The sequence below is a fragment of the Salmo salar genome, chromosome 23 (assembly GCF_965601325.2).
Source record: "Salmo salar chromosome 23, fSalSal1, whole genome shotgun sequence".
Lineage (NCBI taxonomy): Eukaryota > Metazoa > Chordata > Actinopteri > Salmoniformes > Salmonidae > Salmo > Salmo salar.
This window is the reverse complement of record NC_138313.1, coordinates 45,458,554-45,486,543: the sequence shown is the minus strand read 5'-3', so window position 1 is coordinate 45,486,543 and position 27,990 is coordinate 45,458,554. Positions and strand designations below refer to the sequence as shown.

The following is a 27,990-nucleotide window of genomic DNA, read 5'->3' as shown; positions in this document are numbered from 1 at the left end:
AAATTTCATGTAATTGTCCCCTCCAAAGTTGATATTAGATTTTCGCCCCTGGACTGGTAGGGGTAGAGGACGGGGGAGTGTCTGGTAGGGGTAGAGGACGGGGGAGTGTCTGGTAGGGGTAGAGGACGGGGGAGTGACTGGTAGGGGTAGAGGACGGGGGAGTGTCTGGTAGGGGTAGAGGACGGGGGAGTGTCTGGTAGGGGTAGAGGACGGGGGAGTGTCTGGTAGGGGTAGAGGACGGGGGAGTGACTAGTAGGGGTAGAGGACGGGGGAGTGTCTGGTAGGGGTAGAGGACGGGGGAGTGTCTGGTAGGGGTAGAGGACGGGGGAGTGTCTGGTAGGGGTAGAGGACGGGGGAGTGTCTGGAGGTGGTGGGAATCTAGCGATGCTCCAGAGACACTGTGAGACTGTTGGATAACTGTCAGTTTTGACAGCGCGTTGGCACGGTGATACATGGAGATGAAACACAAGAGAACTATGAGACAACGCTATGCTCTGAAACATGGGATACTCAAGGAGTTCCTGGCTGAGTTCCTGGGGACTTTTATCTTGGTTGTAAGTACTGCTGGCTTCATATTCAATGTGTTTTGGTGAGAAATTGCCTTACAAGGGCAATTTGTAACCTCTCAATATGAGTTATCTTATTGAGCAATTACATAAAAATACATGTATGTTATTTCACATGATTACATTAGGATTATGATTCAATTAAGGGTAGGATTATGATTCAATTATTATGATTCAATTAGGGGTAGGATTACAACCAAATTAGGTTTTGATTAGGATTATTTTTAATTTAACTAGGCAAGTCAGTTAAGAACAAATTCTTATTTACAATGACAGCCTAGGACCAGTGGGTTAACTGCCTTGTTCAGGAGCAGAACGACAGATTTGGTCAGTTTGGGGATTACTGGCCCAACACTCTAACCACTAGGCTACCTGCCACCCCAATTAGGTTAGGGTTAGAATAAAATTTGGGTTAGGATTATGATTAAAGTAGGGTTAGGTTTATGATTATGATTAAATTAGGATTAGGGTTAGTACAAATTAGTAAAGTGTAATCAGAATTAATTCAAATTCTTACAAACTAAATGTAACTGATAGTATTATACTGAATGGGATTAATGTTTATTTGCTTGGCTAGACCTGGACTAACTCTTCTTCCCTCTCCCCTCTCCCTCTCTTCTTCCCTCTCTTCCCTCTCTTCTTCCCTCTCTTCCCTCTCTTCTTCCCTCTCTTCCCTCTCTTCCCTCTTCTTCCCTCTCTTCTTCCCTCTCCCTCTCTTCCCTCTCTTCTTCCCTCTCCCTCTCTTCCCTCTCTTCTTCCCTCTCCCTCTCTTCCCTCTCTTCTTCCCTCTCCCCTCTCCCTCTCTTCTTCCCTCTCTTCCCTCTCTTCTTCCCTCTCTTCCCTCTCTTCTTCCCTCTCTTCCCTCTCTTCCCTCTTCTTCCCTCTCTTCTTCCCTCTCCCTCTCTTCCCTCTCTTCTTCCCTCTCTTCCCTCCCCTTCCCTCTCCCTCTCTTCATCTCCTGTGTTAGTTGTTTGGCGTTGGGTCTGTTGCTCAGACGGTCCTGAGTCGTAATGCCATGGGGGAGACTCTCACCATCCATATAGGCTTCTCTGTAGGACTGATGATGGCAGTGTACGTGGCCGGAGGAGTGTCAGGTAATTATCATATCACATTATAATAATCACACTACAATTGAGTGCGTTTAAAAATATAGTTAAAAAAAAGCCTGTTATGAAGCAACGGTGCATTGTTGATGTGACAAACTCTCTCTGCCATTTTGCCAGAGTTTAATGTTGCAGTAAAGCTGTATCAAAGATATCTACCTCCCAGTGAAATTATCAGCCAACCCAATACATGGCTGATTGAGGTACTGACAAAAACAGAAAAAGATTCACAATGCATTAGTACTATTATGTAATGAATGGTGTTTTGTTATTAATTGGAGTTTGCAGGGATCAATGCCTTTTCAAATTAGATATTGGAATTCAGTTCAATCAATGAGGGGATGCCATCTCAATTAAACCAATCGTTTTTAAAAGTTCCTGGAACCTACTGTGTATACACACACACAGACACACACACACAGACACACACACACACACACACACACACACACACACACACACACACACACACACACACACACACACACACACACACACACACACAATGCTTACTGAAGTGAAACGTTAAGACATTTGAGTTGTTTGATGATAACATTGTAACACAAGACAATCCTTTAGAGTAATTTAGTTCATCTGACAACATAACCCCCCTGCACCCTGTCAACAGTCATGTTGTCACCTCACGTTCTAGACCGATGCAGAACGTGCCAGCTCCAGTGTTCACAGTTAATACATCTGAACTAGCGATTGATTTCTCACCCATAGCCCTGTTGTGCTCCAGCCCCATCCAGGCCATTCATAACCTTGGGCAGTAAATGTCCTACAAACTCCATTGATCTTAGGCAGTGGCCTCTCTGTGACAGAGACCGGCTCCAACACACTGCTAGGCTGATTGTGAATACAACAAATAGTTCACAGAGAGGGATTGAAAATGGGATAGTTTGCATACCAACAACAACAGTAACATCATGCAGGTTTAAGATCATGCTCATGCAGGTTTAAATATGTTGAAGAGAGACACGGAGTATAGCTGGTCTTAATATATGTCACTTAGCAGTAATTTCAGCCGCTGGAATTACGTTATAGTGAGAGCATATATCTGTAATATGTCTCTTCATCTAGTAGTGTAGACGGCTTTCTTTCCAACCTCCCCACCCTCTCTCCTCTTTCACTGGCTCATTCTCAATTCATTATTCCGTCATTTCTCCCATCCTCTCTCCTCTTTCACTGGCTCATTCTCAATTCATTATTCCGTCATTTCTCCCATCCTCTCTCCTCTTTCACTGGCTCATTCTCAATTCATTATTCCGTCATTTCTCCAACCCTCTCTCCTCTTTCACTGGCTCATTCTCAATTCATTTTTCCGTCATTTCACCCATCCTTTCTCCTCGCTTCCTTCTCAAAACGTATTGGAGAAGAAGATCTTGCGGGGGAAGTACCTTTTGACCTTCTTCAATATGGTTGAGGAGGCAAGGAGATAGGATGGGGAGGAATCACAGGAAGATAGGATAAAGTAATCCTTCTACCCCCCCGCCAAAAAAAATTAAGATATAGATGTACTATTATAAAGTGGTTGTTCCACTGGATATCATAAGGTGAATGCACCGATTTGTAATTCGCTCTGGATGAGAGTGTCTGCTAAATGACTTAAATGTATATGTAAGAATCATTGAGATAGAGCCATCACCTGGCTCTCTCTTCTCTCCCAGGAGCCCATGTGAACCCTGCTGTCTCCTTGGCCATGGTGATCCTGGGAAAACTCAAGTTCTATAAATTCCCTGTCTATGTCAGCGCTCAGTTCCTTGGTGCTTTCGCTGGAGCTGCGGCAGTGTTTGGCCTGTATTATGGTGAGTAGTCTGGCCATGTCTGTATTATGGTGAGTAGTCTGGCCATGTCTGCATTCTGTATTATGGTGAGTAGTCTGGCCATGTCTGTATTATGGTGAGTAGTCTGGCCATGTCTGTATTATGGTGAGTAGTCTGGCCATGTCTGTATTATGGTGAGTAGTCTGGCCATGTCTGCATTCTGTGTTATGGTGAGTAGTCTGGCCATGTCTGCATTCTGTGTTATGGTGAGTAGTCTGGCCATGTCTGCATTCTGTATTATGGTGAGTAGTCTGGCCATGTCTGTATTATGGTGAGTAGTCTGGCCATGTCTGCATTATGGTGAGTAGTCTGGCCATGTCTGCATTATGGTGAGTAGTCTGGCCATGTCTGCATTCTGTATTATGGTGAGTAGTCTGGCCATGTCTGTATTATGGTGAGTAGTCTGGCCATGTCTGTATTATGGTGAGTAGTCTGGCCATGTCTGCATTCTGTATTATGGTGAGTAGTCTGGCCATGTCTGTATTATGGTGAGTAGTCTGGCCATGTCTGTATTATGGTGAGTAGTCTGGCCACGTCTGTATTATGGTGAGTAGTCTGGCCATGTCTGTATTATGGTGAGTAGTCTGGCCATGTCTGTATTATGGTGAGTAGTCTGGCCATGTCTGCATTCTGTATTATGGTGAGTAGTCTGGCCATGTCTGTATTATGGTGAGTAGTCTGGCCATGTCTGTATTATGGTGAGTAGTCTGGCCATGTCTGAATTCTGTATTATGGTGAGTAGTCTGGCCATGTCTGTATTATGGTGAGTAGTCTGGCCATGTCTGTATTATGGTGAGTAGTCTGGCCATGTCTGTATTATGGTGAGTAGTCTGGCCATGTCTGTATTATGGTGAGTAGTCTGGCCATGTCTGTATTATGGTGAGTAGTCTGGCCATGTCTGTATTATGGTGAGTAGTCTGGCCATGTCTGTATTATGGTGAGTAGTCTGGCCATGTCTGTATTATGGTGAGTAGTCTGGCCATGTCTGTATTATGGTGAGTAGTCTGGCCATGTCTGTATTATGGTGAGTAGTCTGGCCATGTCTGTATTATGGTGAGTAGTCTGGCCATGTCTGCATTCTGTGTTATGGTGAGTAGTCTGGCCATGTCTGCATTCTGTGTTATGGTGAGTAGTCTGGCCATGTCTGCATTCTGTATTATGGTGAGTAGTCTGGCCATGTCTGTATTATGGTGAGTAGTCTGGCCATGTCTGCATTATGGTGAGTAGTCTGGCCATGTCTGCATTCTGTATTATGGTGAGTAGTCTGGCCATGTCTGTATTATGGTGAGTAGTCTGGCCATGTCTGTATTATGGTGAGTAGTCTGGCCACGTCTGTATTATGGTGAGTAGTCTGGCCATGTCTGTATTATGGTGAGTAGTCTGGCCATGTCTGTATTATGGTGAGTAGTCTGGCCATGTCTGCATTCTGTATTATGGTGAGTAGTCTGGCCATGTCTGTATTATGGTGAGTAGTCTGGCCATGTCTGTATTATGGTGAGTAGTCTGGCCATGTCTGTATTATGGTGAGTAGTCTGGCCATGTCTGAATTCTGTATTATGGTGAGTAGTCTGGCCATGTCTGTATTATGGTGAGTAGTCTGGCCATGTCTGTATTATGGTGAGTAGTCTGGCCATGTCTGTATTATGGTGAGTAGTCTGGCCATGTCTGTATTATGGTGAGTAGTCTGGCCATGTCTGTATTATGGTGAGTAGTCTGGCCATGTCTGTATTATGGTGAGTAGTCTGGCCATGTCTGTATTATGGTGAGTAGTCTGGCCATGTCTGTATTATGGTGAGTAGTCTGGCCATGTCTGTATTATGGTGAGTAGTCTGGCCATGTCTGTATTATGGTGAGTAGTCTGGCCATGTCTGTATTATGGTGAGTAGTCTGGCCATGTCTGTATTATGGTGAGTAGTCTGGCCATGTCTGTATTATGGTGAGTAGTCTGGCCATGTCTGTATTATGGTGAGTAGTCTGGCCACGTCTGTATTATGGTGAGTAGTCTGGCCATGTCTGTATTATGGTGAGTAGTCTGGCCATGTCTGTATTATGGTGAGTAGTCTGGCCATGTCTGTATTATGGTGAGTAGTCTGGCCACGTCTGTATTATGGTGAGTAGTCTGGCCATGTCTGTATTATGGTGAGTAGTCTGGCCATGTCTGTATTATGGTGAGTAGTCTGGCCACGTCTGTATTATGGTGAGTAGTCTGGCCACGTCTGCATTCTGTTACGGACATCGGAAGTAATAACAGGAGTTGGACAGTAGAAAAAGAGAATGTCTGCTCACTGTTTTGCTGCTCTCAAATGTGATTTTTTAATAAAAGCTTACTGTGATACAACAAACAACACATTTCTGCATTCTGCTATCACCACGGTGATCTGTTGTTGATGACCAAATGCCCATGTAACTGTTCCAACAGATTGCACATGTTTAAAAGGCTTGGGGCGTATTGGAACAAATCAGGTCAACTGGTTTAACTCATATTTCCTGCCAAACAAACATATTTTACATGTTTGTTATGAACAACAGATGTTATTAACTGCTGTTATGAACTGCTGTTATGAACTGTTGTCATGTGCTCTGGAAGTAAAGAAGCTGTCACTATCCCGCTTTCTAACCAAGGTGCAATAGAAGATTGATTTTTGAAGCAAACGTCCATCGTCTTATCAATATGTGGTGTTATCCTTTCATCTTCTGAATGGCTAAGTTTGATTTTCTAACTGTGACATTGTCACCCATGTAGATGCGTTCATGGACTTCACCAATGGGATTTTATCAGTGACTGGTATTAACGCCACCGGTCACATCTTTGCCTCTTACCCTGCCAGGTCCCTAACCATCCTCGGAGGCCTCATAGACCAGGTAAGAGTGTGTGTGTGTATGTTGCATCCTACTGTGCCAGGTCTCTGACCATTGTAGATGGCCTCATAGATCAAGTGAGACAAGGTCAAGGGTCACGATGAGAGAGACCTGGGGGAATGAGACCAGGGTAGAGAGAGACGGGGGGGGGGGGGGACCAGGGGGTAGAGAGACCAGGGGAGAGAGGGAGACCAGGGGGGAGAGAGAGAGACCAGGGTAGAGAGAGACGGGGGGGGGGGGGGGGACGGGAGGGACGGGACCAGGGGGGCTGGGGGGGGGGAGACCAGGGGAGAGAGGGAGACCAGGGGGAGAGAGAGAGACCGGGGGGAGAGAGAGAGACCGGGGGGAGAGAGAGACCGGGGGAGAGAGAGAGACCGGGGGGAGAGAGAGAGACTGGGGGGAGAGAGAGACCAGGGGAGAGGGAGACCAGGGGGGAGAGAGAGACCAGGGGAGAGAGAGAGAGACCAGGGGAGAGAGAGAGACCAGGGGAGAGAGAGACCAGGGGGGAGAGAGAGACCAGGGGGAGAGAGAGAGACCGGGGGGAGGGAGAGAGACCGGGGGGAGAGAGAGACCAGGGGGGAGAGAGAGACCAGGGGGGAGAGAGAGAGACCGGGGGGAGAGAGAGAGACCAGGGGGGAGAGAGAGAGACCGGGGGGAGAGAGAGACCGGGGGGAGAGGGAGACCAGGGGGGAGAGAGAGAGACAGGGGGGAGAGAGAGACCAGGGGGAGAGAGAGACCAGGGGAGAGAGAGAGACCAGGGGGGAGAGAGAGAGACAGGGGGGAGAGAGAGACCAGGGGGAGAGAGAGACCAGGGGAGAGAGAGAGACCAGGGGGGAGAGAGAGACCAGGGAGAGGGGGAGACCAGGGGGAGAGAGAGAGACCGGGGGGAGAGAGAGACCAGGGGGGAGAGAGAGACCAGGGGGGAGAGAGAGACCAGGGAGAGGGGGAGTCCAGGGGGGCTGGGGGGGGGGAGACCAGGGGGTAGAGAGACCAGGGGAGAGAGGGAGACCAGGGGAGAGAGAGACGGGGGGGGGGACCAGGGGGTAGAGAGACCAGGGGAGAGAGGGAGACCAGGGGGGAGAGAGAGAGACCAGGGTAGAGAGAGACGGGGGGGGGGGGGAACCAGGGGGGCTGGGGGGGGGAGACCAGGGGGTAGAGAGACCAGGGGAGAGAGGGAGACCAGGGGGAGAGAGAGAGACCGGGGGGAGAGAGAGAGACCAGGGGAGAGAGAGAGACCGGGGGAGAGAGAGAGACCAGGGGGGGAGAGAGAGACCAGGGGGGAGAGCGAGAGACCGGGGGGAGGGAGAGAGACCGGGGGGAGAGAGAGACCAGGGGGGAGAGAGAGACCAGGGGGGAGAGAGAGAGACCGGGGGGAGAGAGAGAGACCAGGGGAGAGGGAGACCAGGGGGGGGAGAGAGAGACCAGGGGGAGAGAGAGACCAGGGGAGAGAGAGAGACCAGGGGGGAGAGAGAGACCAGGGGGGAGAGAGAGACCAGGGAGAGGGGGAGACCAGGGGGAGAGAGAGAGACCGGGGGGAGAGAGAGACCAGGGGGGAGAGAGAGACCGGGGGGAGAGAGAGACCGGGGAGGGAGACCAGGGGGGAGAGAGAGAGACCGGGGGGAGAGAGAGACCGGGGGAGAGAGAGAGACCGGGGGAGAGAGAGAGACTGGGGGGAGAGAGAGACCAGGGGAGAGGGAGACCAGGGGGGAGAGAGAGACCAGGGGAGAGAGAGAGACCAGGGGAGAGAGAGACCAGGGGGGAGAGAGAGACCAGGGGGGAGAGAGAGAGACCGGGGGGAGAGAGAGAGACCGGGGGGAGAGAGAGAGACCGGGGGGAGAGAGAGACCTGGGGAGAGAGAGAGACCGGGGGAGAGAGAGAGACCGGGGGGAGAGAGAGACCAGGGGAGAGAGAGACCAGGGGGGAGAGAGAGAGACCGGGGGGAGAGAGAGAGACCGGGGGGAGAGAGAGACCAGGGGGGAGAGAGAGACCAGGGGGGAGAGAGAGACCAGGGGAGAGGGAGACCAGGGGGGAGAGAGAGACCAGGGGAGAGAGAGAGACCAGGGGAGAGAGAGAGACCAGGGGAGAGAGAGACCAGGGGGGAGAGAGATACCAGGGGAGAGGGATACCAGGGGGGAGAGAGAGACCAGGGGAGAGAGAGAGAGACCAGGGGAGAGAGAGAGACCAGGGGAGAGAGAGAGAGACCAGGGGGGAGAGAGAGAGACCGGGGGGAGAGAGAGAGACCGGGGGGAGAGAGAGACCAGGGGGGAGTTAGAGACCAGGGGGGAGAGAGAGAGACCGGGGGGAGAGAGAGAGACCAGGGGGGAGAGAGAGAGACCGGGGGGAGAGAGAGAGACCAGGGGAGAGGGAGACCAGGGGGGAGAGAGAGAGACAGGGGGGAGAGAGAGACCAGGGGGGAGAGAGAGACCCGGGGAGAGAGAGAGACCAGGGGGGAGAGAGCGACCAGAGTTGAGAGAGAGAGACCAGGGAGAGGGGGAGACCAGGGGGAGAGTGAGAGACCGGGGGGAGAGAGAGACCAGGGGGGAGAGAGAGACCGGGGAGGGAGACCAGGGGGGAGAGAGAGAGACCGGGGGGGGGGGGAGAGAGAGACCGGGGGGAGAGAGAGACCGGGGGGAGAGAGAGACCAGGGGGGAGAGAGAGACCGGGGAGGGAGACCAGGGGGAGAGACCAGCATCATGTTCATTAGGCACCACACAGATGAAAATTCTCTGAGTGACTACCTACCTACTACCTACACATTTTAGTTTTTTGTTGCCAAAAATGTCCGTTGCGTGCCTTAATGAACACCACCTAGGCAAACCAGGCGAGACAAAATCAAGGGGTTGAGAGGAGAGAGTCGACCCCTCTGGTACTCCAGTCTGCTCTAGTTACACAATGTTTTGTCAGAGTTAGGCCATTAAACCTTTACATCCACAGTTCTCTGGGACATGTTGCTAATGCAAATTGATTGTCCCACTTTCCTACACATCACATCCCCTCGTTAGCTGGGTTTTGGGGCCAATGACCCTTGTTCTGATGTTCACACTTACCTACTTAACACTTTAACATCAACACAGACACAACACAGTAACAATCACGGTGGTGTTGCATCCTGTCTTAGACATTACTTTCTCCCAACAAATATAAAGAATAATATTACATTCTCCCAACAAATATAAAGAATAACATTACTTTCTCCCAACAAATATAAAGAATAACATCACCACTGAAGGATGTTACCTATAATGACTTTTTTACCCTATTAATAATGTGAAATTAACAGCTATACAGAAAGACTCATATGAAGGCCAGATTACAGAGGAGGAACAGTCTGGGAAAAACTCCAGGGCTCAAGTTATATCAAACTTTTCTTGATGTACTCAAAGATCCACTATTAGCGTGTTTTAACCACTCATATAAAATGGTAGATTATCAGACACTCAACAAGAAGGTCTGATATCATTATTACTGAAATAGGATCACAGTGATCACAGAAATATAAAGATCCACTCCATTTAAAAAAATTGGAGGCCCCTTACACTTCAGTGTTGTGTAAGGGGCCTCCAACATTTTTGCAAAATGCAGGGCGCATAGAATTAAATAGGTATTGTTATTATTCATCCTGATCAGACAGGTTGTTTACATGGACGATACATTGGAGATAATATAAGACAAGTACTGGAAACAATAGAACACTATGAAACATCTGGGAAATCAGGCCTGGTTTTCATAGCTGACTTTGAAAAGGCCGCTGATAAAGTACAACTAGAATTGATATATTATTTATTTTGGAGAATCTCTTATACAATGAGTTAAAGTTATGTATAGTAACTTGAGGTGTAAAATAGTAAATAATGGCTACATCTCAGAAAGTATTGAACTGTCAAAAGGACAAAAACAAGGTTGTACATTGTCTCAGTATCTATTGGCTCTGGCCATCAAAATGTTAGGTATCAGAACCAACAATAATATCAAGGGGTTAAAAATCCAGGGCTTAAAAACAAAAGTGTCAATCTATGCCAGTGACTCAAGTTCTCTCTTAAATCTGGAATTTGGATCCCTGCACTGGATGCACAATCTCATTGAGAATCTGGAATATTTCTCTAACCTCTCTGGACTAAAACCTAATTATGATAAATGTACCATATTACTTATTGCATCATTAAAATACACAACTTTTACAGCGGCCTGTAGTTTATCAATAAAATGGTCTGCCGGTGAAGAAGACATACTTGGCATTCATATCCCGAAATATATCAATTAACTCACTACAACAAATTTAAATAGAAATTTAGCAAAAAAATAAACAAGATCTTGCAACCATGGAGAGGGAAAATACCTGTATTTATATCACACTGATTAACTCTTCAGTCACATCATAGTTTCCTTATGGTTCTTTTTTGAAATTATATGAGCAAGAAATATTTAACTTGATTTGGAATGCCAACCAGACTAAATTAAACATGCTTGTTTATATAATGAAAATGAGTTTCCCACTAAAAGCTTCAGTCATACAAATGTTTATAAGAACTGGTTATCCAGTAGATTAGTACGAATGGCTGTGATAGGAGAAAACTGAGGATGAATCAACACCTTTGTAGTTACTCCACAATACTAACCTAAATGACAGAGTTAAATGAAGGAAGCCTGTACAGAATACAAATATTCCAAAACATGCATCCTGTTTGCAACGAGGCACTAAAGTAATACTGCAAAGAATATGGCAAAGAAATTAACTTTATGTCCTGAATACAAAGTGTTATGTTTGGGGCAAATCCAACACAACACATCACTGAGTACCACTCTTCATATTTTTAAGCAGAGTGGTGGCTGCATCATGTTATGGGTATGCTTGTCATCGTCAAGGGCTAGGGAGTTTTTTTAGGATAAAAATAAACGGAATAGAGCTAAGCACAGGCAAAATCTTAGAGGAAAACCTAGCTCTGTCTGCTTTCCAACATAAACTGGGAGACAAATTCAACTTTCAGCAGGACAATAACCTAAAACACAAGGCCAAAGTTGGTTACCAATACGATATTGAATGCTCCTGGGTGGCCTAGTTACAGTTTTGACTTTAATCGGCTTGAAAATCTATGGTAAGACTTGGAAATGGCTGTCTAGCAATGATCAACAACTAACTTGATAGAGCTTGAAGAATTGTTTAATGTTTAAATATTGTACAATCCACGTGTGCAAAGATGATTCAAACATGTGCTGACCCAGGGGTGTAAATACTTATGTAAATTAGATATTTCTGTATTTCATTTTCAATAAATTTTAAAACATTTCTAAAAACATGTTTTCACTTTATCATTATGGGATTGGGTATTGTGTGTAGATGGGTGGACATTTTATTTTTTAATCAATTTTGAATTCAGGCTAACACAACAAAATGTGGAATAAGTCAAGGGGTATGAATACTTTCTGAAGTCACTGTATACCAGTTTCATTTGAGAACCAAAATGTTGACAGCGGCGCCATACAGGTTGCAAAATAGGTGGGAAGAGATTTCCGATGTTCCGTTTTCATGGTACATCGTTTATGAACTGATACACAAAGCAACACTCAATTTAAATGATAATATACAATTCTTGCCACCTACAGAATGTTATGTCCTGTATATGGGGCATGCAACCATTTATTTGAATTGTATTTATTTATCCCAGCTTTGCAGATTTTGCTGCAAAGAGACAGAATCATTAGATCACTTCTTTTGGTATTGCCCCTATGTAGCTTGTTTCTGGTCACAGGTTTAAGAGCGGCTGAAAAATCACAACATTTACATGAAACGAACCCTACAAATAGCACTGTTTTAGAGATTTGGAAACCCATAGTCAATCAATCAACAATATAATATACACACCATTTGTATATTAAAGATTAATATTTTACTATCTGTAAATATTATGCGATTATAAAGGTTCAGAATTTATGTAAAACAGCACAGTTTAAAAATATATTGCAGATGGAGATCATAAGTCTGGTTTACGATGATAGGTGGGATGGACTGAGAGTACCTTTACGGAGATAGGTGGGATGGACTGAGAGTAGCTTTACGGAGATAGGTGGGATGGACTGAGAGTAGCTTTACAGAGATAGGTGGGATGGACTGAGAGTAGCTGAGGGGTGGGTTTAAAAGGCCATGATCTGTAATAGTTAGGACCAAAAAATACTATACAGTGCCATCGGAAAGTATTCAGACCCCTTGACTTTTTCCAGATTTTGTTACGTTACAGACTTATTCAAAAAACATTTTTTTTAAATGTTAAGGTCCCCAAGATCACAGTGGCCTCCATTATTCTTAAACGGAGTAAGTTTGTAACCACCAAGACTCTTCCTAGAGCTGGCCGCCCGACCAAACTGAGCAATCGGGGGAGAAGGGCCTTGGTCAGGGAGGTGACCAAGAACCCTCTGGTCACTCTGACAGAGCACCAGAGTTCCTCTATGGAGATGGCAGAACCTTCCAGAAGGACAACCATCTCTGCAGCACTCCACCAATCAGGCCTTAATGGTAAGAGTGGCTAGACGGAAGCCACTCCTCAGTAAAAGGCACGACAGCCCACTTGGAGTTTGCCAAAAAGGCACCTAAAGGACTCTCAGAATATGAGAAACAATATTATCTGATCTGATGTAACCAAGATTGAACTCTTTGGCCTGAATGCCAAGGTTCACGTCTGGAGGAAACCTGGCACCATCCCTACGGGGAAGCAAGGTGATGGCAGCAACATGCAGTGGGGGGGATGTGTTTCAGTGGCAGGGACTGGGAGACTAGTCAGGATTGAGGGAAAGATGAATGGAGCAAAGTACAGAGAGAACCTTGATGAAAACCTGCTCCAGAGAGCTCAGGACCTCAGACTGGGGCAAAGGTTCACCTTCCAACAGGACAATGACCCTAAGCACACAGCCAAGACAATGAAGGAGTGACTTCGGGACAAGTCTCTGAATGTCCTTGATTGGCCCAGCCAGAGCCCGGACTTGAACCCGATCGAACATCTCTGGGAGAGACCTGAAAATAGCTTTGCAGCGACCCCCCCCCCCCGACAGAGCTTGAGAGGATCTGCAGAGAAAAATGGGAGAAACTCGCCAAATACAGGTGTGCCACGCTTGTAGCTTCACACCCAAGAAGACTTGAGGCTGTAATCGCTGCCAAAGGTGTTTCAACAAAGTACTGACTAAAGGGTCTGAATACTTATGTAAATGTGATATTTTAGTTTTTTATATTTAATACATTTGCAAGAATATCTAAAAATCTGTTTTTGCTTTGTCATTATGAGGTGTTGTGTGTACAGTCGTGGCCAAAAGTTTTGAGGATGACACAAATATTAATTTTCACAAAGTTCGCTGCTTCATTGTCTTTAGATATTTTTGTCAGATGTTACTATTGAATACTGAAGTATAATTACAAGCATTTCATAAGTGTCAAAGGCTTTTACTGAGAATTACATGAAGTTGATGCAAAGAGTAAATATTTGCAGGGTTGAGCCTTCTTTTTCAAGACCTCTGCAATCCGCCCTGGCATGCTGTCAATTAACTTCTGGGCCACATTCTGACTGATGGCAGCCCATTCTTGCATAATCGATGCTTGGAGTTTGTCAGAATTTGTGGGTTTTTGTTTGTCCACCCGCCTCTTGAGGATTGACCACAAGTTCTCAATGGGATTAAGGTCTGGGGAGTTTCCTGGCCATGGACCCAAAATATCGATGTTTTGTTCCCCGAGCCACTTAGTTATCACTTTTGCCTTATGGCAAGGTGCTCCATCATGCTGGAAAAGGCATTGTTCATCACCAAACTGTTCCTGGATGGTTGGGAGAAGTTGCTCTCGGAGGATGTGTTGGTACCATTCTTTATTCATGGCTGTGTTCTTAGGCAAAATTGTGAGTGAGTCCACTCCCTTGGCTGAGAAGCAACCCCACACATGAATGGTCTCAGGATGCTTTACTGTTGGCATGACACAGGACTGATGGTAGCGCTCACCTTGACATCTCTGGACAAGCTTTGTTCCGGATGCCCCAAACAATCAGAAAGGGGATTCATCAGAGAAAATGACTTTACCCCAGTCCTCAGCAGTCCAATCCCTGTACCTTTTGCAGAATATCAGTCTGTCCTTGATGTTTTTCCTGGAGAGAAGTGGCTTCTTTGCTGCCCTTCTTGACACCAGGCCATCCTCCAAAAGTATTCGCCTCACTGTGTGTCCAGATGCACTCACACCTCTGTACTGGTGGTGCCCCGATCCTGCAGCTGAATCAACTTTAGGAGACAGTCCTGGCGCTTGCTGGACTTTCTTGGGCGCCCTGAAGCCTTCTTCACAACAATTGAACCGCTCTCCTTGAAGTTCTTGATGATCCGATAAATGGTTGATTTAGGTGCAATCTTACTAGCAGCAATATCCTTGCCTGTGAAGCCCTTTTTATGCAAAGCAATGATGACGGCACGTGTTTCCTTGCAGGTAACCATGGTTGATAGAGGAAGAACAATGATTCCAAGCACCAGAGTTCCTTTTGAAGCTTCCAGTCTGTTATTCGAACTCAATCAGCATGACAGAGTGATTTCCAGCCTTGTTCTCGTCAACACTCACACCTGTGTTAACGAGAGAATCACTGACATGATGTCAGCTGGTCCTTTTGTGGTAGGGCTGAAATGCAGTGGAAATGTTTTCCCAACATTCTCCCAACAAATATAAAGAATAACATTGTCCCAAAAAATACAAAGAATAACATTACGTTCTCCCAACAAATATATATTTAATTTTTTTAAATTTAACTAGGCAAGTCAGTTAAAAAAAAAAAATATTATTTACAATGACGGCCTACCTCGGCCAAACCTGTACGACACTGGGCCAATTGTGCGCCACCCTATGGGACTCCCAATCACGGCCGGATGTGATGCAGTCTGGATGAAGAATAACATTATGTTCTCCCAACAAATATAAAGAATAACATTTCAACTATTTTCTTTGTATCCTGCTGTAATATTAAAATAAATTAAAATATCACCAGGTGTTACTGAATGTAATTTTATTTAAATGATCAACCAGGGTCCATTTCCTTCCTGAATTGACTGAACTGAAATGTAATTGACCCAATGCTGTTGTCAACAATAAAATTATTTTTGAAATCATCTTACCACAGAGATTTTAAACCCAGAGGCGCAACATTGAGAGACTTCCGGGAGCGTTTTCCGAAACAGACCAAAAGTCAATGAGAGAAGTGAAAAGCTCTTCCTTAATTGTTTTTTATTTTTTTTAATCTAAAGGAACAACCAAGATTCAAGATGTCTTCAGTAGTTGAACATGTTATTACTCCAACCTCGTGAGCGACAAACTGATACGTTTTTATTTTAGTCAAAAACAACTTCATATCGAAGAAGTGTCTTTAATTTGACAGCCTTCACATGCACAGTTCATCGTGAGACAACCGTCGATCACTTCGCTAGCCAACATCGCCATGACATCGCCGACAAGCGTGAACAGGGATTCTGCCTATCTTCATACTGTATTCTTTGATTGTACTCTCCAGGCAGCGTGAACAGGGATTCTGCCTATCTTCATACTGTATTCTTTGATTGTACTCTCCAGGCAGCGTGAACAGGGATTCTGCCCATCTTCATACTGTATTCTTTGATTGTACTCTCCAGGCAGCGGGAACAGGCATTCTGCCTATCTTCATACTGTATTATTTGATTGTACTCTCCAGGCAGCGTGAACAGGCATTCTGCCTATCTTCATACTGTATTCTTTGATTGTACTCTCCAGGCAGCGGGAACAGGCATGCTGGTGTTGTGTATCCTGGCCATCAACGATGGGAAGAACATCGGCGCCCCTAGGGGCATGGAGCCGCTGTGCATCGGCCTGATCATCATGGCTATCGGGGTGTCCATGGGGCTGAACTGTGGGTACCCCCTCAACCCTGCCAGGGACCTGGGGCCACGGCTCTTTACTGCTGTAGCAGGCTGGGGCTGGGAGGTGTTCAGGTAACTCATAATATAATACTGTATAATATATGCGGCTAAGATTAGAGGTAAGTACCCCCTCAGCCCTGCCAGACACCCGGGGCCACAGCACTTCACTGCAGTAGCAGACTGGGGAGGCTTCAGGTAACTCATATAGAAGGGTTCAGGTAACTCATATAGAAGGGTTCAGGTAACTCATATAGAAGGGTTCAGGTAACTCATATAGAAGGGTTCAGGTAACTCATATAGAAGGGTTCAGGTAACTCATATAGAAGGGTTCAGGTAACTCATATAGAAGGGTTCAGGTAACTCATATAGAAGGGTTCAGGTAACTCATATAGAAGTCTTCAGGTAACTCATATAGAAGGGTTCAGGTAACTCATATAGAAGTCTTCAGGTAACTCATATAGAAGGGTTCAGGTAACTCATATAGAAGTCTTCAGGTAACTCATATAGAAGTCTTCAGGTAACTCATATAGAAGGGTTCAGGTAACTCATATAGAAGTCTTCAGGTAACTCATATAGAAGGGTTCAGGTAACTCATATAGAAGGGTTCAGGTAACTCATATAGAAGGGTTCAGGTAACTCATATAGAAGGGTTCAGGTAACTCATATAGAAGTCTTCAGGTAACTCATATAGAAGGCTTCAGGTAACTCATATAGAAGGGTTCAGGTAACTCATATAGAAGTCTTCAGGTAACTCATATAGAAGGGTTCAGGTAACTCATATAGAAGGGTTCAGGTAACTCATATAGAAGGGTTCAGGTAACTCATATAGAAGGGTTCAGGTAACTCATATAGAAGGGTTCAGGTAACTCATATAGAAGCCGGTCTCAGGGGTCAGGACTCATATAGAAGGCTTCAGGTAACTCATATAGAAGGGTTCAGGTAACTCATATAGAAGGGTTCAGGTAACTCATATAGAAGGGTTCAGGTAACTCATATAGAAGGGTTCAGGTAACTCATATAGAAGGGTTCAGGTAACTCATATAGAAGTCTTCAGGTAACTCATATAGAAGGGTTCAGGTAACTCATATAGAAGTCTTCAGGTAACTCATATAGAAGGGTTCAGGTAACTCATATAGAAGGGTTCAGGTAACTCATATAGAAGGGTTCAGGTAACTCATATAGAAGGGTTCAGGTAACTCATATAGAAGTCTTCAGGTAACTCATATAGAAGGGTTCAGGTAACTCATATAGAAGTCTTCAGGTAACTCATATAGAAGTCTTCAGGTAACTCATATAGAAGGGTTCAGGTAACTCATATAGAAGGGTTCAGGTAACTCATATAGAAGGGTTCAGGTAACTCATATAGAAGGGTTCAGGTAACTCATATAGAAGGGTTCAGGTAACTCATATAGAAGGGTTCAGGTAACTCATATAGAAGGGTTCAGGGTAACTCATGTCGATCAAAGACTGTTTCACAAACTTCTAGTTCCATTTACTGGATCTATTCCAAAACTAGCTTGATTATTAGTTGACCGTTTTAATCAAATCATCCTTTGATTGTCTGGTATTGATAGGTGAAAAAACAACCCTGTGTTGATTGGTGTTATATAACCTCACATGCACAGCAACACATCACAACACCTCACATCACATGCAGTCAATGTTAGCTAATTATCTGTTGTCATGCTCTGTGCTACCCCGTTGGGTTACTGCCTGCCTACTATTGAATTGAACTTTCAAAGCTTTGGAGCTTGGAAAGTAGACTGAGATTTAAATTATAATGGTGCTGTAAAAAATAAACAGTTGTCCTATTGGATAATTCTGTGACGGCCGCATCTAGCCGCACTTATAGTGCATTCGGAAAGTCTGGATAATTCTGTGACGGCCGCATCTAGCCGCACTTATAGTGCATTCGGAAAGTATTCAGACCCTTTGACTTTTTCCACATTTTATTACACTAAAGCATTTTTTTTACCATCAATCTCCACACAATACCCTATAATGACGAAGTGAAAACAGGTTTTTAGAAATGTTTGCAAATGTATTAAAAATAAACAAATGCCTTATTTACATAAGTATTCACACCCGTTGCTATGAGACTCGAAATTTAGCTCTGGTGCATCCTGTTGTCATTGATCACCCTTGAGATATTTCTACAACTTGATTGGAGTCCACCTGTGGTAAATTCAATTGATTGGACATGATTTGGAAAGACACACACCTGTCTATATAAGGTCTCACAGTTGACAGTGCATGTCAGAGCAAACACCAAGCCATGAGGTCAAAGGAATTTTCCATAGAGCTCCAAGACAGGATTGTGTCGAGGCACAAATCTGGGGAAGGGTACCAAAACATTTCTGCAACATTGAAGGTCCCTAACAACACAGTGGCCTCCATCATTCTTAAATTAAGGATCGGACCCTTTTTTTCAATTTCCGCCTAAAACGACATACCCAAATCTAACTGTCTGTAGCTCAGGACCTGAAATAAGGATACATTTATGTATATTCTTGGTACTATTTGAAAGGAAACACTTTGAAGTTTGTGGAAATGTGAAATTAATATAGGAGAATATAACACATTAGATCTGGTAAAAGATAATACAAACAAAAAAACATGAGTTTTTATATATCTATATCTTTTTTTCATCATCTTTGAAATGCAAGAGAAAGGTCATACATTCAGATTGGAGTCTACGTGTAATTTCGATTTTGGCCAACAGATGGCAGCATTGTGTGTGCAAAGTTTCAGATTGATCCAGTGAATAATTACATCACTACACAATATTTTGTATCAAGCCTGCCAGGAGTTTGCCCAAATATGCCAAATTGGTCAATTGATACATTTTGAAGTATATACAGTTGTAGTCAGAAGTTTACATACACTTATGTTGGAGTCATTAAAACTCGTTTTTCAACCACTCCACACATTTCTTGTTAACAAACTATAGTTTGGCAAGTCGGTTAGGACATCTACTCATGTCATTTTTCCAACATTTGTTTACAGACAGATTATTTCACTTATAATTCACTGTCTCACAATTCCAGTGGGTCAGAAGTTTACATACACTAAGTTGACTGTGCCTTTAAACAGCTTGGAAAATTCCAGAAAATTATGTCATGGCTTTAGAAGCTTCTGATAGGCTAATTGACATCATTTGAGTCAATTGGAGGTGTACCTGTGGATGAATTTCAAGGCCTACCTTCAAACTCAGTGCCTCTTTGCTTGACATCATGGGAAAATCAAAAGAAATCAGCCAAGACCTCAGAAAAAAATTGTAGACTTCCACAAGTCTGGTTCATCCTTGGGAGCAATTTCCAAATGCCTGAAGGTACCACGTTCATCTGTACAAACAATAGTACGCAAGTATAAACACCATGGGACCACGCAGCCGTCATACCGCTCAGGAAGGAGACGCGTTCTGTCTCCTGGAGATGAATGTACATTGGTGCGAAACTGCAAATCAATCCCAGAACAGCAAAGGACCTTGTGAAGATGCTGGAGGAAACATGTACAAAAGTATCTATATCCACAGTAAAACGAGTCCTATATCGACATAACGTGAAAAGCCCCTCAGTAAGGAAGAAGCCACTGCTCCAAAACCGCCATAAAAAAGCCAGACTATGGTTTGCAACTGCACATGGGGACAAAGATTATACTTTTTGGAGAAATGTCCTCTGGTCTGATGAAACAAAAATAGAACTGCTTGGCCATAATGACCATCGTTATGTTTGGAGGAAAAAGGGGGAGGCTTGCAAGCCGAAGACCACCATCCCAACCGTGAAGAACGGGGGTGGCAGCATCATGTTGTGGGGGTGCTTTGCTGCAGGAGGGACTGGTGCACTTCACAAAATAGATAGCATCATGAGGGAGGAAAATTATGTGGATATATTGAAGCAACATCTCAAGACATCAGTCAGGAAGTTAGAGCTTGGTCGCAAATGGGTCTTCCAAATGGACAATGACCCCAAGCATACTTCCAAAGTTGTGGCAAAATGGCTTAAGGACAACAAAGTTAAGGTATTGGAGTGGCCATCACAAAGCCCTGACCTCAATCCTATAGAAAATTTGTGGGCAAACTGAAAAAGCGTGTGCGAGCAAGGAGGCCTACAAACCTGACTCAGTTACACCAGCTCTGTCAGGAGGAATGGGCCAAAATTCACCCAACTTATTGTGGGAAGCTTGTGGAAGGCTACCCGAAACGTTTGACCCAAGTTAAACAATTTAAAGGCAATGCTACCAAATACTAATTGAGTGTATGTAAACTTCTGACCCACTGGGAATGTGATGAAAGAAATAAAAGCTGAAATAAATCCTTCTCTCAACTATTATTCTGACATTTCACATTCAGGAATTGTGAAAAACTGATTTTAGATGTATTTGGCTGAGGTGTATGTAAACTTCCGACTTCAACTGTCCATTCTACAGACCCTACCGAGTATTACCTACAATACTTTCCAGAGTTCCTCTGTGGAGATGGGAGAACCTTCCAGAAAAACAACCATCTCTGCAGCACTCCACCAATAAGGCCTTTATGGTAGAGTAGCCAGATGGAAGTCACTCCTCAGTAAAAAGGCACATGACAGCCCGTTTGGAGTTTGCCAAAGGCACCTAATGGACTCTCAGACCATGAGAAACAAGATTCTTTGGTATGATGAAACCAAGATTGAACACTTTGGTCTGAATGCCAAGTGTCACGTCTGGAGGAAACCTGGCACCATCCCTACGGTGAAGCATGGTGGTGGCAGCATTTAACATTTTAACATTTAACATTTAAGTCATTTAGCAGACGCTCTTATCCAGAGCGACTTACAAATTGGTGCATTCACCTTATAATATCCAGTGGAACAACCACTTTACAATAGTGCATCTAAATCTTTTAAGGGGGGGGTTAGAAGGATTACTTTATCCTATCCCAGGTATTCCTTGAAGAGGTGGGGTTTCAGGTGTCTCCGGAAGGTGGTGATTGACTCCGCTGTCCTGGCGTCGTGAGGGAGCTTGTTCCACCATTGGGGTGCCAGAGCAGCGAACAGTTTTGACTGGGCTGAGCGGGAACTGTGCTTCCTCAGAGGTAGGGAGGCGAGCAGGCCAGAGGTGGATGAACGGAGTGCCCTTGTTTGGGTGTAGGGCCTGATCAGAGCCTGAAGGTACGGAGGTGCCGTTCCCCTCACAGCTCCGTAGGCAAGCACCATGGTCTGGGGATGTTTTTCAGTGGCAGGGACTGGGAGACTAGTCAGGATCGAGGGAAAGAAGAACAGAGCAAAGTACAGAGAGATCCTTGATGAAACCTGCTCCAGAGCGCTCAGGACCTCAGACTGGGGCGAAGGTTCACCTTCCAACAGGACAATGACCCTAAGCACACAGCCAAGACAATGCAAGAGTGGCTTCGGGACAAGTCTCTGAATGTCCTCGAGTGGCCCAGCGAAAGCCCGGACTTGAACACAATCGGATATCTCTGGAGAGACCTGGAAATAGCTGTGAAGTGATGCTCCCCATCCAACCTGACAGAGCTTCAGAGGATTTGCAGAGAAGAATGGGAGAAACTCCCCAAATACAGGTGTGCCAAGCTCATAGCGTCATACCCAAGAAGCTGTAATCGCTGCCAAAGGTGCTTCAATCTACTTATGTAAATGTCATATTTCCGTTTTTCATTTTGAATACATTTGCAAACATTAAAAAAAAAGTTTTGCTTTGTCACTATGGGGTGTTGTGTGTAGATTGATGAGGGGGAAAAAACAATTTAATCAATTTTAGAATAAGGCTGTAACGTAACAAAATGTGGAAAAAGTCAAGGGGTCTGAATACTTTCCGAATGCACTGTACAAGGCTTAAGAACATATTTATAAGTGTGGCTAGACGCATCACAGCATTATCCAGAAGGACAGCTGGATAATCTGTTCTTATACCTTCATCTATTGCATGTGTTATGTGTTCTTGTAATGTGTGTGTATGTGTGTGTGTGCCTACCTATACACAGCACGTCAGACTACTGGTGGTGGGTCCCGGTGGCGGGGCCGATGATAGGGGGTGTGGTCGGGGCCCTGGTCTACTTCCTGTTCATCGAGATGCATCACAAACAGCCTGAGAAACCCCACGAGGAGGAAGAGGAGGAGGACGAAGAGGAGGAAGAAGATCTGGAGGAGGACAGCAGTCTTAAGGACAAATATGAGATGATTACCATGAGTTAGAGTCAGAGAGATTCATTCACTTGTCAAGGACTTTAAAAGAAAATATCTGTCTGGTTCAGATCAGTGTTACTGTAAAGTTAATCAGGAGAGGAATGTCATGTTGGGAGCCAAATCACACACACACACACACACACACACACACACACACCCGGCTTGCTCTCTCAGTGTGCTATGGTGAAACCCTGTGGTAGAGGGAGTAGAAGAGTTATAGCCTGTTATTACATGTCATAGCCTTTAGTAACCAGACCGGTGTGCTACGTATGTGTGAATGATCAGAGTACGGTTTATAGCCTGTTATTACATGTCATAGCCTTTAGTAACCAGACTGGTGTGCTACGTATGAGCGACTGATCACAGTACAAGGCCTTTAGCCCGCTGCTGATGGGCGCTCCAATAGTCAGTCTACATGGAGAAACCCTGTAGAACAGGCTATTGTTACTCTTTTAATAGGTAAAGATACAGAATGGTTAGTTCATAATGATGTGCTTAAATGTAGCAATCCGCAACACTGGAAAAGTAATATTATGTATATATAATATTTCACCTCTTACGATTCCATTTGGACTACACCTCTGTCATTTTTATGTAAATGAGATTCCATTTGGACTACACATCTGTCATTTTTATGTAAATGAGATTCCATTTGGACTACACATCTGTCATTGTTATGTAAATGAGATTCCATTTGGACTACACCTCTGTCATTTTTATGTAAATGAGATTCCATTTGGACTACACCTCTGTCAGTTTTATGTAAATGAGGTTCATGCAGACAATTAACCCAGCCCCATTTGATGTAATTTTTGTTGTTGTAGTAATGTCTGCGTTGTAATTGCAGAAGGTATAGCTTTAAAGTAGGCTTTAGATTGCAATTTTGACCATACACTTCATACTCTGTGCATTGAAAGAGACCACGTGCGTATCTAAGGAAACCCTGAGAAATAACAAATATAACAACAACTTCTGTTACAATTCATGAATTTCATGTATGGCAGTTAAAAGTTTTGTTGCCATTGTGTAATATTCAATTATTATGTTGGTTTATTGGTGTGCTTTTTCTGTTTTTGATTTTGTATTGTTGTCATGGAAATAGTATCCAAACTATTTCAATGTGACAAATGTATTCCTGTTTGTGTAAACAAATATTATTACTTGGATGCATAATAAAAAAAAATTAAAAAATGGTGTCTTGTATTTTTTAAGTAAAACTTGTTATCATGGCACCGAGGAGCGAAATAGCCTTGTCCCAGATCTGTTTGTGTTGTCTTGACAACTCCTTTGGGCATTTACATGACAACAACCATAGGAGTTAAATAGATAGAACCAGGCTTGGCGCAAAACACACACTGATAAAGTTTGTTGGTAGAAAACCTGTTGCATAATGCCATCACTTTTGGCCATTCACTTATAACCAGACAGACTCAAAGGCTCCTGTTCTGTAATGTGACAGAATAAACCAACATGATCCAATGGAGACCTCTATTTCAACATGGGCCTGGTGTACAAGGCCCTACACAGGCTGGACCAGGCTCTAGTGTTCTTCCAGAGGACACGAGTTACTCACCTTTACAAAAAAGGCTTCTTCGGCTTTCCCCATAGGACAACCCTTTTTGGTTCCAGGTAGAACCCTTTTTGGTTACATTTAGAACTATTTTGGGTTCCATCTAGAACTCTCTATGTAAAAGGTTTTACATGGAACCCAAAAGGGTTCTACCTGGAACCAAAAAGCCTTCTTCAAAGGGTTGTCCTATGGGGACAGCCGAAGAAGCGTTTCAGGGTCTAGATAGCATCTTTTTTTCTAAGAGGCCAAGATGCCTTAGGTCATCTTGGCCAGGAGTGCAGGGACAAAAAGGACTGGAAGGATTAGTTGTCTGACATAAGTAGCTGTTCATTCTTAGCCTGGGTACCAGTCAGTTTGTGATAACATTCAACTCCCTGTTCTCAGTGTCATATGCCGAACATACAGTACGACAGGAGTCTCGTTTCATAAAAGTGCCTTTGTTTCTACATTTCCGCTCCTCCGTTACCTTTTGATATTTTTCAAAAGCATACGAGGGGAGGACGGAAGAACGGACGCGAGTAGTCAAGCTAAAACCAATTCAGCTCCTCCCACAGTGTACAGGAAGTGGAACGTTAAGCAAATCTGGATTTCAGGCTAATTTGATCTGTGGAATATGACCAGACCAGCACAGCCTACCTACACCAGTACATTAGATACATCATGGAAAGCTAGAGAGATACTGCTGCTCCTGCAATTTATTGAACCTATACCACTGTTATGGGTGACATTGCAGTGTGCAGCACATACCACTGCACCGTAAGTGTATTGAGGATCTTTGTTGAAAATCAATGACACACCACGTCCTGACATGCTATCGCCTGGTGGTTTCCATGGAAAACATACTGTATGGACATGATCCTATAAGTTTCTGTAGAATCATGATTTACAATACAAAACTATTTTTTTGTTACCTTTATTTAACTAGGCAAGTCCGTTAAGAACAAATTCTTATTTTTAATGACGGCCTAGGAACAGTGGGTTAACTACCTTGTTAAGGGGCAGAAAGACAGATTTTTACCTTGGCAGCTCGGGGATTCGATCTTGCAACCTTTCGGTTACTAGTCCAATGCTCTAACCACTACGCTACCCTGCCACCCCAGATATTGTACTTCTTGAAAATCAAATCAAATTGTATTTGTCACATGGGCCAAATACAACAGGTGTTGCCTTGCTGTGAAATGCTTACTTACAAGCCCTTAACGAACACTGCAGTGAGGCAATATTTGCTAAATAAAATAAAGTTAAAAAAAGTAAAAAAAATAACAAGGCTATATACAGGGGGTACCGGTACCGAGTAAATGTGCGGGGGTACAGGTTAGTCGAGGTAATTAAGGTCATATGTACATGTAGATAGGGGCAGTGACTATGCATAGATAATAAACAGCGAGTAGCAGCAATGTAAAAAAAAAGGGGGTCAAGGCAAATCGTCCGGGTAGCCATTTGATTGCCTGTTCAGCAGGGGTAGAAGCTGTTAAGGAGCCTTTTGGACCTAGACTTAACGCTCCGGTACCGCTTGCCGTGCGGTAGCAGAGAGAACAGTCTATGACTAGGGTGGCTGGAGTCTTTGACAATTTTTAGGGCCTTCCTCTGACACCGCCTGGTATCGAGGTCCTGGATGGCAGGAAGCTTGGCCCCAGTTTTGTACTGGGCCGTACGCACTACCCTCTGTGGTGCCTTGCGGTCGGAGGCCGAGCAGTTGCCGTACCAGGCAGTGATGCAACCAGTCAGGATGCTCTCGATGTTGCAGCTGTAGAACCTTTTGAGGATCTGAGGACCCATGACAAATATTTTTCATGAGGGGGAATAGGTGTTGTTGTGCCCTCTCCACAACTGTCTTGGTGTGTTTGGACCATGATAGTTTGTTGGTGATGTGGACACCAAGGAACTTCAAACTCTCAACCGGCTCCACTGCAGCCCCGTCAATGTTAATGGGGGCCTGTTCGGCCCCCCTTTTCCTGTAGTCCACGATCAGCTAATTTGTCTTGATCACGTTGAGGGAGAGGTTGTTGTCCTTGTACCACACTGCCAGGTCTCTGACCTCCTCCCTATAGGCTGTCTCAGCGTTGTCAGTGATCATGCCTACCACTGTTGTGTCGTCAGCAAACTTAATGATGGTGTTGGAGTCGTGCTTGGCCACACAGTCATGGGTGAACAGGGAGTACAGGAGGGGACTAAGCACGCACCCCTGAGAGGCCCCCGTGTTGAGGATCAGCGTGGCAGATGTGTTGTTGCTGTCATGACGTTGGCCTGTGGGTAAGGTTTATGACCCCCCCCCCCCCATAAATACCTTTCTCCCTTCCCCTCTCTGACCCTACTGAAGGACTTGAATAGCCTGTGTTAAATATAGAGAGTCTGGGAACATCAAACAAATGGGGAAAAGGAACCATATTTTGGTAATAAAACCAGTTGGAAATATGCTTGGGAACGTAATGAGTATGTATGTCAGTTCGGTTGTCATCTGAGACATTATGACTGATGACAGGACGACATAAACTGTACCTGAGAAAGTATACACCCTCTAGTTATCAGAGTAACATGGAATTGTTATGCAATTGAAATGTTTGATATTGAAATTGTTTGTTAGGAGATTAAATGTAATTTTAGCTTCCAAATGAGAGATTTGGGTTTTCATAAGGAAAGTGCCCTGCTTGATCAGTGGCCCACCCCTGTGAAGAGGAGGGGTTATAAACGATGAAACACATCCTTCCCCCTCTCCACTATATAAGCCTTTGACAAAAAGATAACCATGTTGTTCCAGTACGTGAGGTCTGCAGCCTCTACGTTAGAAAGACACACGTCAAGTACAGAACTAAGCCAACCTCGGCGTGAGCTTTGGTGGCGAATGGTATGAACTTTGAGCTTATTCACTACAGAAGTGATACTTCCTAGCCGTTGAGTTAGCAGCGGCCGCTGTAGACGGGGGCTAGGAAAGGACGGACGACGGATCCAGTCTAACAGACGGACGAAGATACCACCACTTATCCAATTTACCACCAGAGACATTCTTCCGAGGACAGGAAGATCTGTTGGCCAACCCGGCCAGCATCTACGACCAACCTACCGAAGCGCAGCTCAGAGTAAATATTTATTGCATTTTCCTTTTCCAAATGGGCGGTAATTTAGAATGCATAAGATAATGTATTTACGATAGGAACAAAGAAACAGCAGCTATGCTAAGTCTTCCCGCTCTTTCATTCAAGCCCAACCCCCTTTCCTTTGTGTAACCAGCCATGATACAGGTTCCGTCCACCGGGACGTTTTCTGTATGACATCATTTGTATTCTGTGTATGTAATTCTGTGTGATTAGTTAGGTATTTAGTAAATAAATAATTAAACCCAATTTGGTATTGCTGATTCAACTTGTTAGCCAGGGTTCGTGAAGATAGCCAAGAATTTACAACTTTCATTATGAGACTGAAAATAAGATAAGGGTTAATATTGACTGCTACCGATGTAAAGTATTACTAAGTATTTTAAGAGTTTATTCGGAAGATAACGGCTCTATAAACGTTCTTCCGTGGTGCCCCGACTTTCTAGTTAATTACATTTACATGATTAGCTTAATCAGGTAATATTAATTAGAGAAAGAATTTTATAGGTTAGCATGTCATATCACTTAATCCGGCATAGCCAAAGACAACATTGCCTACCCTTATCACCGGGGTGGCCCGTCAGGAAGTCCAGGATCCAGTTGCAGGAGGTGTTAAGTCCCAGGGTCCTTAGCTTAGTGATGAGCTTTGAGGGCACTATGGTGTTGAACGCTGAGCTGTAGTCAATGAACAGCATTCTCACATTCTCTTTGTCCAGGTGGGAAAGGGCAGTGTGGATTGCGATAGAGATTGCATAATCTGTGGATCTGTTGTGGCGGTATACAAATTGGAGTGGGTCTAGGGTTTCTGGGATGATGGTACTGATGTGAGCCATGACCAGCCTTTCAAAGCACTTCATGGCTACAGACGTGAGTGCTACGGGTCGGTAGTCATTTAGGCTGG

The 27,990-nt window shown here is 44.5% G+C and overlaps 1 protein-coding gene across 1 annotated transcript; it reads left to right on the top strand.

Annotated features, from left to right (window-relative positions):
* The first annotated feature begins 365 nt into the window (after positions 1 to 365).
* LOC106584734 (aquaporin-9) lies at positions 366 to 22,543 on the top strand. Its single transcript, XM_014170268.3, has 6 exons — positions 366 to 554; positions 1,534 to 1,660; positions 3,340 to 3,477; positions 6,239 to 6,357; positions 16,103 to 16,320; positions 22,226 to 22,543. The coding sequence occupies exons 1-6, from the start codon at positions 453 to 455 to the stop codon at positions 22,434 to 22,436; spliced, it is 915 nt and encodes a 304-aa protein (XP_014025743.1). The 5' UTR covers positions 366 to 452; the 3' UTR covers positions 22,437 to 22,543.
* The last annotated feature ends 5,447 nt before the right edge of the window (positions 22,544 to 27,990 follow it).